Raw genomic sequence first — 12607 nt, 5'->3', positions numbered from 1 at the left:
CAACTTATCCAAGCTTGTGTTATGAAACTGCAAAGTATGATGAAACACAGCTTCCATATAGTGCTCACAATATGCTCACCCTCTTGAGCATACCTATGCATGTTTTTAAATCAAAGATACCACAAGAATGAAGAACATTTAAAGTTTTATTGTTTTGTTTTTTTAATTGCATGCTCTATTTGAATTATGTTTCATTTTGACTTTCATATAATAAATTGCAGATGAAAACAAATATGAGGTCAGTTGTGAAATTTTTAGGAAATCCTAATAACTTTCTCTGTCAGAGAGGTTAGATTTTCATATTTTTTGTTTTAAGTTGTTCTGATGCCTTATATCAATTTTACACCACATGCCCTGTTGGCAGACCTAGGTCTATAGTATTTTGAGGCTGCTGGGGTACTATCCAAAAAGGGAAGAAAGGAACTAACTATACAGGGGTAGAAGGAGAAGTGCTAGGATCACCCAAACCCTGTACAGTACTGATCACTGTACACTTAATAATGCATCCATGCAAAGGAAAGGAAACAGACAATTGATTAGCAGCAATTGGTTGAACATCTGATATTTCTATAGGGTAAGGAGAAGAACCAAGAGACCTATTTGTGGGTAAATAGGTAGGTGGAACATTTGCAGAAATATCCTGAGTACCAAGTGTAGCAAAGCCTTGACTTATTATTAAAGTGGAGCAATTTGTATGAAAAAGAGAGTAAGCCATTTTCTGGTGCAACTTGAAAGCAGAGTTGGAAGAGAACTCTTAAAAAAGCAAAAGATTACCCACTACTAACCAAAATACTTAAAGGGATATTAAACAGTTAGTTTCATTGTTGTAAAAAACACTAAGCAGTAGCTTATAGGTAATATAAATTGTTGCAATATGTATTATTTGTCATTTTAAATGGGTTCTACTTTTGATTTCTTTCTTTAAACTTAATTTGTGCAATGTCTATTACTTCCTGTCACTGCTCTACAAGGAGGCTGGGGCCTCTGCACAAAGGAATTTTTAGCCTGATGTCTTTAAACTTGTAGAGTAATATGAGTTGGTTTAGTATTATATTTGTTTGTTTTTACTAAAGGAGCACTGTTTAATACCACTTTAAGTGCACCTGGTGCTTTGAAGTGCTTTGAAGAAAGAATGCAAAAAAGCAATCTAATCCTTATTTCAGGTCCCTACACATAAGGAAAGGACATGTGGGAGGAGTCTGTATTCACTTTTAATACAGCAATGAGTAAGGTGCACTCTGTAGAGAAGCGATGAAGGGCTTGTATATAGAGTGTGTTACAAAATCTTGGTAAGCACAAAAGGCAGAAGGAGGCATGGTTAGACCCTTACCAATCCCATGAATGGAACAAAGAAGGGTGAGACAGATTCTGGTGAGCCAGTACAAAACCATCCAGTAGCATGAGGAAGGGAAAAGAAGATGTATCACACAGAAAGTATCCTTCTTCAATCAGAAATGTCAAAAACCGGGAAGTAAGGGGAATTAGCAAAAAGGGCACAGATTTCCTGTTGAACAATGGTTAATATTCTTGCTTTCAAGTGTGTGGTTTAATATTAACCCAGTGGTATAGAATCATCTCTTGATTTATATGCTGTCAGAATAGACATGAGAGAAAATGTCTTCATATCATTTGTTAATAAATGAGTAATAATAAATGTATAACTATTATAATTTAACATTTTGACATATTTAGTTAATGCTAATTAATAATTGTAGTATTAAAATATGTCCTCCATTATTTTAAAAAACGAAATAAATAATAAACACCTGTGACCAAGGACCAACTCTCCACTGAGATGGGCAAGGCTGACGATTACAAGGCCTTCTGGCTTCAGGGCGATTTTCACTGCAGTATTTGCTAGGTACAGATTTGTTTCTATTATCAGTAAGAGGCTGAATGCATTTTACAGATCTGATCTGATTTCCTGACTTTCCACAAGTCATAGAACAAGCTTCCCATTCTCCTGTGATCCATCTATACATAACATACAAATGATACAAATCAAAATATAAGACTGAATAATGATCAAATTGAAATATTAAATGCAAATATTTACAGAATGTCACAACTTACACTGGTTGGGAACATTCTTGGAGATTACATACTCTTCGGATAGGTTTAGGCTTTTGAATAGATTCACAGAAACTCTTATGAACCATTTTGTGGTCAGTTTTCCTTCGACAACCATATTTTGTAAACTGATTACCTAAATAAAAATGTAAACATTTATTCTCGATATAGAAAACAAATTGTATTACATTATAAAATCCTGTTTGAAGTTACTAGTTTATATATATATATATATATATATATATATATGTATTAATATATTTAACTATATTTAGTAGCAAAATAGATTTTAGTTCTCATATGTCAACTTGGACTTCCTTAAAGGGACAGTCAACACTAAAATAGTTATTGTTTAAAAAGATAAATAATGCCTTTACTACCCATTCTCCAGCTTTGCACAACCAACATTGTTATATTAATACATTACTAACATTTAAACCTCTAAATTTCTGCCTGTTTCTAAGCAACTACAGACAGCCTCTTATCACGTGTTTTTGTATTTGCTTTTCACAACAGGAGACTGCTAAGTTCATGTGGGCCATATAGAAAAAATTGTGTTCATGCCTGTGGAGTTATTTAAGAGTCAGCACAACCAAGCACTAACTAAATATAAAGTCATGTGATCAGGGGGTTGTCAGAAAATGCTTAGATACAAGGTAATCACAGAGGTAAAAAGTATATTAATATAACTGTGTTGGTTATGCAAAACTGGGGAATGGGTAATAAAGGGATTATCTATCTTTTAAAATAATAAAAATTATATTGTAGACAGTCCCTTTAAGGAAAAAAGAACATCATGGTGGTAATGTCTAAATAGTTAAATATCTTATTTTTACTCTTCCATGAATAATTTCTTTTAACTTTTTTTTATAATATTTTTACTTACCTCCTCCACATGGATTAGAACAATGCGACCATTTTTTCAAAGCCCATTCATATATAACCACATTTTCTTCAAGAACATTGTTGTTATTTACATTTAAGGAGTCTTCATGTATCATGTATTTGTAACTCAAGGAAATTTTGACATTACCATGAGGAATTACCTGGAATTAAAAATAGTTTAATTAATTATTATGATCAAATACAAAGCTTTGACACTCATCTTTTATAACACAAAGTATTCAGCTATGTGGACCATGGTTATTTTATTATGATGTTTACTCCAAGTTTTGTTAGTATCTTTAGTGTGAAAGCTGTTACATAATAGAAATAAAATGATTTAAGCAAGTACATTACAGTGAGATTCCAAGTATTACAATAAACTTACACTTATACATTATTTTCCACCATGTTTTGCTTCGAAGAAAAAATATTGTATAAACGTTAAGAGCATTTGATACATTTTCAGCTCTTAAAATATATTTATTATGAAAAATGTTGAAATTCATTATTTTATTATACTTTGGTAAATGAGAGTGCTATAATTAATTACCTAACGCTAGCATCTGTATTATAGGGTTTGGTCCCTTCTGAGGATGTTTCTGGTAGGCTTGCCTCATTATTTACTTCAAATTCCAGTAAACATAGCAGGTGCCATGTCATTGTTTAACTAAATGCCTTTTGTCACAATTCAAATTCTTTAAGCAAGATAACCAGACACATTGGCCTAGATTTACTAAAGCTTGTTCATGAATTTTATACCTTGAGGGAAAACACTTGCCATAACATTGTAACTTGAAAATTGATAAAGGTTTTTCCATAAACTCTACTGTTGCTCCAAGAGATCATTCCACATGGCCACCCTCACCTAAGGGCTGTACCATGTAAGAACACTGCCGCTTATATGTCCATTAGAAAAAGAAGTTCATGCCGCACAAAAAGGAGTGTATATGAATAAAAAAAACTTAATTCATAGCATTAAAATCCTTGATAATTTAAAGTGTCTGACATGTTTTGCGCCAGTCTAAAGACCGCTGCTCCATAACTTGCCCACCTGCTCTGAGGCCACGGACATTAATCCGCCCGTACCTATACAATTGGGCTGATTAACACCCCTTGCTAGCGGCCACAAATCTGCAGAGGGCGGTATTGCACAAGCAGTTCACAAGAACTGCTTGTGTAATGATAGATACAGACAGTGTGGTGGACATCATACGTTAAATCGTATCATGTCCGCTCGCACTTTAATAAATTGGCCCCATAGTCTATGATTAAGAACTGGACTATATACACTCTTTTTGTGTGGCATGGATGTCTTTTTCTAATGGTCATCAAGATTTTTACCTGCTCCTCATCACATATGTGGGTTAGTTACACTCCATTATAATTAATGGAACCACATCAAGCTACCCCAACCTTATGGCCTCTATTAATTAAGCTGTCAACCGCAAATACGCTGGAATTCCACAGCGTATTTGTGGCGAGCCTGATTCACCTTAGTTATCAAACCCTACAGACCAGCAAAAGTAGAATTTAGTGACGTAACATACGATCCGCCGGACTCAGTCCAACACAGATCGATGCTTACGTCACTACAGATGTTCCTAACGCAAGTTCGGCACAATCTGACTACTTTTGGAAGATATCAAATTCCTACCAGGTACGCTCGCCACTATTCCTGCTCCGTGCACCTGGTTTTCAATCAAGCCCTGGAGGCGGCGGATCCAAAGGAATCAATGGGAGTCGAAAAGCAGCGAAAGCTTATGTTCGCTGCTGCCCGATATCCCATTGATTCCTAGGGTAAATGTCTACACCTCACACCCTAACATGTACACCGAGTCTAAACACCCCTAATCTGCCCCCCCTACACCGCCGCAACGAAATAAAGTGATTACCCCTAAACCGCTGCTCCCGGAGCCCGCCGTCACCTACATTATACTTATTAACCCCTAATCTGCCCCCTATACCGCTGCAACTCTAATAAATGTATTAACCCCTAAACCGCTGCTCCCGGAGCCCACTGCAACTCTAATAAAGTGTTTGACCCCTAATCTGCCACCCCCAACGTCGCTGACACTATATTAAATGTATTAACCCCTAAACCTAAGTCTAACCCTAACCCTAACACCCCCTAACTTAAATATAATTTAAATAAATCTAAATAAAATTACTATTATTAAATAAATTATTCCTATTTAAAACTGAATACTTACCTATAAAATAAACCCTAAGATAGCTACAATATAACTAATAGTTACATTGTATCTATCTTAGGGTTTATTTTTATTTTACAGGAAACTTTGTATTTATTTTAACTAGGTAGAATAGTTACTAAATAGTTATTTAACTTCCTAGTTAAAATAAAGACAAATTTACCTGTAAAATAAAACCTAACCTAAGTTACACGGAATTAATGTAGGAAAAATCCTATTGGCTGATGCAACCTAGTGTTAGGTTTTTTTTAAGGGGGGATTGGGTGGGTTTTAGAGTAGGGTTTGGTGTGTGGGTGGTGGGTTTTAATGTTGGGGGGGTATTGTACTTTTTTTTTACAGGTAAAAAAGCTGATTACTTTGGAGCAATGCTCCGCAAAAGGCCCTTTTAAGGGCTATTCGTAATTTACTATAGGGTAGGGCTTTTTATTATTTTGGGGGGCTTTTTTTATTTTATTAGGGGAATTAGATTAGGTGTAATTAGTTTAAAAACTTGTAATTATTTTATTATTTTCTGTAATTTAGTGTTTGTTTGTTTTTTGTACTTTAGATAATTGTTTTTAATTGTATTTAGTTTAGGGAATTAATTTAATTATAGTGTAGTGTTAGGTGTAATTGTAACTTAGGTTTTATTTTACAGGTATATTTGTATTTATTTTAACTAGGTAGCTATTAAATAGTTAATAACTATTTAATAACTATTGTACCTAGTTAAAATAAATACAAAGTTGCCTGTAAAATAAAAATAAGCCCTAAGCTAGGTACAATGTAACTATTAGTTATATTGTAGCTATCTTACGGCTAGATTTAGAGTTGGGCGGCAGCCGTGAAAACCAGCGTTAGAGGCTCCTAACGCTGGTTTTTACCGCCCTCTGGTATTTGGAGTCAGTCAGGAAAGGGTCTAACGCTCACTTTCCAGCTGCGACTTTTCCATACCGCAGATCCCCTTATGTCAATTGCGTATCCTATCTTTTCAATGGGATCTTTCTAACGCCGGTATTTAGAGTCGTGGCTGAAGTGAGCGTTAGAAATCTAACGACAAAACTCCAGCCGCAAAAAAAAAGTCAGTAGTTAAGAGCTTTCTGGGCTAACGCCGGTTTATAAAGCTCTTAACTACTGTGCTCTAAAGTACACTAACACCCATAAACTACCTATGTACCCCTAAACCGAGGTCCCCCCACATCGCTGCCACTCTATTAAAAATTTTTAACCCCTAATCTGCCGACCGCACACCGCTGCCACCTACATTATCCCTATGAACCCCTAATCTGCTGCCCCTAACACCGCCGACCCCTATATTATATTTATTAACCCCTAATCTGCCCCCCTCAACGTCGCCTCCACCTGCCTACACTTATTAACCCCTAATCTGCAGAGCGGACCGCACCGCTACTATAATAAAGTTATTAACCCCTAATCCGCCTCACTCCCGCCTCAATAACCCTATAATAAATAGTATTAACACCTAATCTGCCCTCCCTAACATCGCCGACACCTAACTTCAAGTATTAACCCCTAATCTGCCGATCGGAGCTCACCGCTACTCTAATAAATTTTTTAACCCCTAAAGCTAATTCTAACCCTAACCCTAACCCCCCCCTAAATTAAATATAATTTTATTCTAACGAAATAAATTAACTCTTATTAAATAAATTATTCCTATTTAAATCTAAATACTTACCTGTAAAATAAACCCTAATATAGCTACAATATAAATAATAATTATATTGTAGCTATTTTAGGATTAATATTTATTTTACAGGCAACTTTGTATTTATTTTAACCAGGTACAATAGCTATTAAATAGTTAATAACTATTTAATAGCTACCTAGTTAAAATAATTACAAAATTACCTGTAAAATAAATCCTAACCTAAGTTACAATTAAACCTAACACTACACTATCAATAAATTAATTAAATAAAATACCTACAATTATCTACAATTAAACCTAACACTACACTATCAATAAATTAATTAAATAAAATACCTACAATTATCTACAATTAAACCTAACACTACACTATCAATAAATTAATTAAATACAATACCTACAAATAAATACAATTAAATAAACTAACTAAAGTACACAAAATAAAAAAGAACTAAGTTACAAAAAATAAAAAAATATTTACAAACATTAGAAAAATATTACAACAATTTTAAACTAATTACACCTACTCTAAGCCCCCTAATAAAATAACAAAGACCCCCAAAATAAAAAAATGCCCTACCCTATTCTAAATTAAAAAAGTTTAAAGCTCTTTTACCTTTACCTTTGCGGGGCATGCCCCAAAGAATTCAGCTCTTTTGCCTGTAAAAAAAACACATACAATACCCCCCCCCAACATTACAACCCACCACCCACATACCCCTAATCTAACCCAAACCCCCCTTAAATAAACCTAACACTAAGCCCCTGAAGATCCCCCTACCTTGTCTTCACCTCAACGGGTCCCGATCTGTCCAGAAGATAGGATTCTATCAGCCAATCGGAATTAAGGTAGGAAAATTCTGATTGGCTGATGGAATCAGCCAATCAGATTGAGCTTGCATTCTATTGGCTGATTGGAACAGCCAATAGAATGCGAGCTCAATCTGATTGGCTGATCGGATCAGCCAATCGGATTGAACTTGAATCTGATTGGCTGATTCCATCAGCCAATCAGAATTTTCCTACCTTAATTCCGATTGGCTGATAGAATCCTATCAGCCAATCGGAATTCGACGGACGCCATCTTGGATGACGTCATTTAAAGGAACCATCATTCGGCTAGTAGGCGTCGTTAGAAGAGGATGGATCCGCGTCAGCTGGGAAGGAGATGGCTCCGCTCCGCTCCGGAAGAAAGAAGATTGAAGATGCTGCTTGATAGAAGACTTCATCCCGTTGATGGACTTCCAACTTCATCCCGATGATGGACTTCCGACTTCAGCCTGATGATGGATTTCTTCAGCCGCCGCTTGGATCCAGACTTCAGCCCGAGGATGGACGTCACTCTTCAGCCCCCCGCTTGGGCTTGGATCAAGACATCGGAGGCTCTTCTGGACAGATCGGGACCCGGTGAGGTGAAGACAAGGTAGGGAGATCTTCAGGGGCTTAGTGTTAGGTTTATTTAAGGGGGGTTTGGGTTAGATTAGGGGTATGTGGGTGGTGGGTTGTAATGTTGGGGGGGGGTATTGTATGGGTTTTTTTTACAGGCAAAAGAGCTGAATTTTTTGGGGCATGCCCCGCAAAGGGCCCTGTTCAGGGCTGGTAAGGTAAAAGAGCTTTGAACTTTTTAAATTTAGAATAGGGTAGGGCATTTTTTTATTTTGGGGGGCTTTGTTATTTTATTAGGGGGCTTAGAGTAGGTGTAATTAGTTTAAAATTGTTGTAATATTTTTCTAATGTTTGTAAATATTTTTTTATTTTTTGTAACTTAGTTCTTTTTTATTTTTTGTACTTTAGTTAGTTTATTTAATTGTATTTATTTGTAGGTATTGTATTTAATTAATTTATTGATAGTGTAGTGTTAGGTAATTGTAACTTAGGTCAGGATTTATTTTACAGGTAATTTTGTAATTATTTTAACTATTTTAGCTATTAAATAGTTCTTAACTATTTAATAGCTATTGTACCTGGTTAAAATAAATACAAAGTTGCCTGTAAAATAAATATTAATCCTAAAATAGCTATAATATAATTATTATTTATATTGTAGCTATATTAGGGTTTATTTTACAGGTAAGTATTTAGCTTTAAATAGGAATAATTTATTTAATTAGAGTTAATTTATTTAGTTAGATTTAAATTATATTTAACTTAGGGGGGTGTTAGTGTTAGGGTTAGACTTAGCTTTAGGGGTTAATCCATTTATTACAGTAGCGGCGAGATTCGGTCGGCAGATTAGGGGTTAATAATTGAAGTTAGGTGTCGGCGATGTTAGGGAGGGCAGATTAGGGGTTAATACTATTTATTATAGGGTTATTGAGGTGGGAGTGAGGCGGATTAGGGGTTAATAACTTTATTATAGTAGCGGTGCGGTCTGCTCAGCAGATTAGGGGTTAATAAGTGTAGGCAGGTGGAGGCGACGTTGAGGGGGCAGATTAGGGGTTAATAAATATAATATAGGGGTCGGCGGTGTTAGGGGCAGCAGATTAGGGGTACATAGCTATAATGTAGCTAGCGGTGGTGTACGGAGCGGCAGATTAGGGGTTAATAATAATATGCAGGGGTCAGCGATAGCGGGGGCGGCAGATTAGGGGTTAATAAGTGTAAGGTTAGGGGTGTTTAGACTCGGGGTTCATGTTAGGGTGTTAGGTGCAGACATAGGAAGTGTTTCCGCATAGCAAACAATGGGGCTGCGTTAGGAGCTGAACGCTGCTTTTTTGCAGGTGTTAGGTTTTTTTTCAGCTCAAACAGCCCCATTGTTTTCTATGGGGGAATCGTGCATGAGCACGTTTTTGAATCTGGCCGCGTCCGTAAGCAACGCTGGTATCTAGAGTTGCAGTGGCGGTAAATATGCCTGTACGCTCCCTTTTTGGAGCCTAACGCAGCCATTCTGTGAACTCTAAATACCAGCGGTATTTAAAAGGTGCGGGAGAAAAAAAGCATGCGTAGCTAACGCACCCCTTTGGCCGCAGAACTCTAAATCTAGCCGTAAGTGTTTATTTTATAGGTAAGTATTTAGTTTTAAATAGGAATAATTTATTTATATTTATTTAAATTATATTTAAGTTAGGTGGTGTTAGGGTTAGTGTTAGACTTAGGTTTAGGGGTTAATACATTTAATATAGTGGCGGCAGTGTAGGGGGGCAGATTAGGGATTAATAATTATAATGTAGGTGGCGGTGGGCTCCTGGAGCGGCGGTTTAGGGGTTAAACACTTTATTTAGTTGCGGCGCGCTCCGGGAGCGGCAGGATAGGGGTTAATAACTTTATGTAGGTGGTGGCGGTATAGGGGGCGGAAGATTAGGGGTTAATATGTATAATGTAGGTGGTGGTGGGCTCCGGGAGCGGCGGTTTAGGGGTTAATACATTTATTAGAGTTGCGGTGGGCTCCGGGAGCGGTGGTTTAGGTGTTAATAACTTTATTAGAGTTGCTGCGGGGTCCGGGAGTGGAGGTTTAGGGGTTAATAACTTTATTAGAGTTGCGGCGGAGTCCGGGAGCGGCGGTATAGGGGTTAAAACAGTATAGTATATAGTGGGTGTTTAGTGACAGGGTACCAATAAAGCTGTGAAAAAGCCAAAGAGCAGCGAGATTGATGGCTATTAGTTACTAACCGCTGCTCATCGCCCCGTACTTGGTGCGTGGCTTTTTGACAACTTTTTGATAATTTTGGAGAACGTATTCAGGTTCGTGGCAGTGATGTTAGGCGAACCTAGGCGAGCGTATTGGTGCCGTTGAATGCAAGAAAGTTGACGGCTTGATAAGTAAGGGCCTTAGTCTCTGCACCCTAAACCTGTAGACTGTGAGCTCTCCGGAGCAGGGCCCTCTTCCTCCTGTACTAGATTTGTTTAGTTTTGTTATGTTTTGTATTTTATCACAAATCCTTGTCATTGTATACCCCTATCACTGTACCCAGCGCTAAAGAATTTGGCAACGCTATACAAAGAAATGATGATAATAATAATAATAATATTGTGTATGGACACTGATATCATATAAAAACCTTAAGAGATGTTACAGAACAATAAAATAAAAATGGAAAAAACTCCCTCTATAAAGCAGTACACACTAAAATGTGCACAAAAGAAAACCACGCCTCTGCCCCACAATGCCCCTCAGGCAGCTGCTGGAAACACTGTTTGCTCTATCCAGCAAGACTACTTTACCATAATAAGAGGCATGGGAATATTTTAAGATTACGAACATTCACATAAACAATTTTTCAAGCGTGTTTCCTAAATGTTGCAGTTGTATTTAAAGTTTCTCCATGATACTAGCGGTTCTCATTGGATGTGCAAAATCCCATATTGGTCACCTCAATCAATAATGTGTATTAATGATAGAAACACCCACTTGAAAAGAGTGGTGAAACAATGCTCAATGAATTTTGACTATGATCACACCTTTAAAAAAGACCCTTGAGCAGCTTCATCAGCATCAAGAAATCTAGACCACTGTATAAATATTATTGAGTAAATGCTGATGACGTCATATGACGGTTTATTCTTTTTTTGCATCTCATTAATCTAATGATAGATTATCAACTCTCTACCTACATGTTATTAAGCTCTTTCAATTACCACTTGATTTTAAAGGGACACTGAACCCAAATTTTTTCTTTCATGATTCAGATAGAGCATGCAATTTTAAGCAACTTTCTAATTTCCTCCTATGATCAAATTTTCGTCATTCTCTTGGCATCTTTATTTGAAATGCAAGAATGTAAGTTTAGATGCCGGCCCAATTTTGGTGAACAACCTGGGTTGCCTTCTTTTTCAAATAAAGATAGCAAGAGATCGAAGAAAAATTAATAATAGGAGTAAATTAGAAAGTTGCTTAAAATTGCATGCTCTATCTGAATCACAAAAGAAAACAATTTGGGTTCAGTGTCCCTTAAAAGGTATATAAAATCCAAATCTTTTGTGGCTCAGCGCATACAATTTTAAAAAAAGTTTCCAATTTGTTTATATTATGCAAATATGCTTTGTCCCCATGTTATTCTTTGTTGAAGAGGAAGTAGGTGTCTCGAGCACTAGATGGAAGAAAATAGCACTGCCATCCAGTGCTCTTGCAAATAGATAACATTCTTGCAAAACTGCTGCCATATAGTGCTCCCCACATGTGCACGCTCCTGGGTTTACGTACCTGCTTTTCAACAAAAGATATGAAGAGAACAATGAATATTTGATAATAGAAGTAAATTGGAAAGTTGTTTATAATTGCATGCTCTATCAGAATCACAAATGCAAAATGTTGGGTTTCATGTCCCTTTAAAACAAGGACATTTCACAAATTTGTTTTTATATACAACTTCTCACACTATTTTTATACAACTTCTCACAGCATTAAATTATATTATAGTGTATAAATTGAATATATAACAAATTACATTTTAAGAAAAACTACTGGTTAAATTGCTTTTATATACAGATAGCCCTTAGTTTACGCCGGGGTTAGGTTCCAGGAGGAATGGTTGTAAATCAAAACCATTGTAAATTGAAACCCATTTTATAATGTAAGTCAAGGGGAAGTGAGGGAGTTAGGTTCCAGGCCCCTCTCAAAATTGTCATAAGTAACACCTAATACATTAATTTTAAAGCTTTGAAATGAAGACTTTAAATGCTTAACAGCATTATAAACCTAATAATATAGATTGTATCATCATCAAACTAAGTTTAATGAACAAAAACATTTGCTAACAGCACCTAATAAAATAATCACACAACATACTGCATCATCATCAAACTAAGTTTAATGAACAAAAACGTTTTTTTTTACTTGCATTTTTCTGCAAAC

General features: G+C 36.2%; 1 protein-coding gene across 1 annotated transcript in view; it reads right to left on the bottom strand.

The window, feature by feature from the left end:
* Positions 1-12607, bottom strand: part of LOC128663085 (A disintegrin and metalloproteinase with thrombospondin motifs 2-like) — a 914348-nt gene that overhangs the window by 41740 nt on the left and 860001 nt on the right. The window contains exons 17-19 of the mRNA XM_053717234.1: positions 2957-3116; positions 2074-2206; positions 1767-1974 (exon numbers count right to left, since the gene is read on the bottom strand). Of these exons, the coding sequence (XP_053573209.1) occupies positions 1767-1974; positions 2074-2206; positions 2957-3116 (501 nt within the window). The remainder of the gene's footprint in view (positions 1-1766; positions 1975-2073; positions 2207-2956; positions 3117-12607) is intronic.

The sequence above is a fragment of the Bombina bombina genome, chromosome 6 (genome assembly GCF_027579735.1).
Source record: "Bombina bombina isolate aBomBom1 chromosome 6, aBomBom1.pri, whole genome shotgun sequence".
Taxonomy (NCBI): domain Eukaryota; kingdom Metazoa; phylum Chordata; class Amphibia; order Anura; family Bombinatoridae; genus Bombina; species Bombina bombina.
Note: the sequence above shows the minus strand (reverse complement) of the source record. Positions and strands in the feature narration are given on the sequence as shown.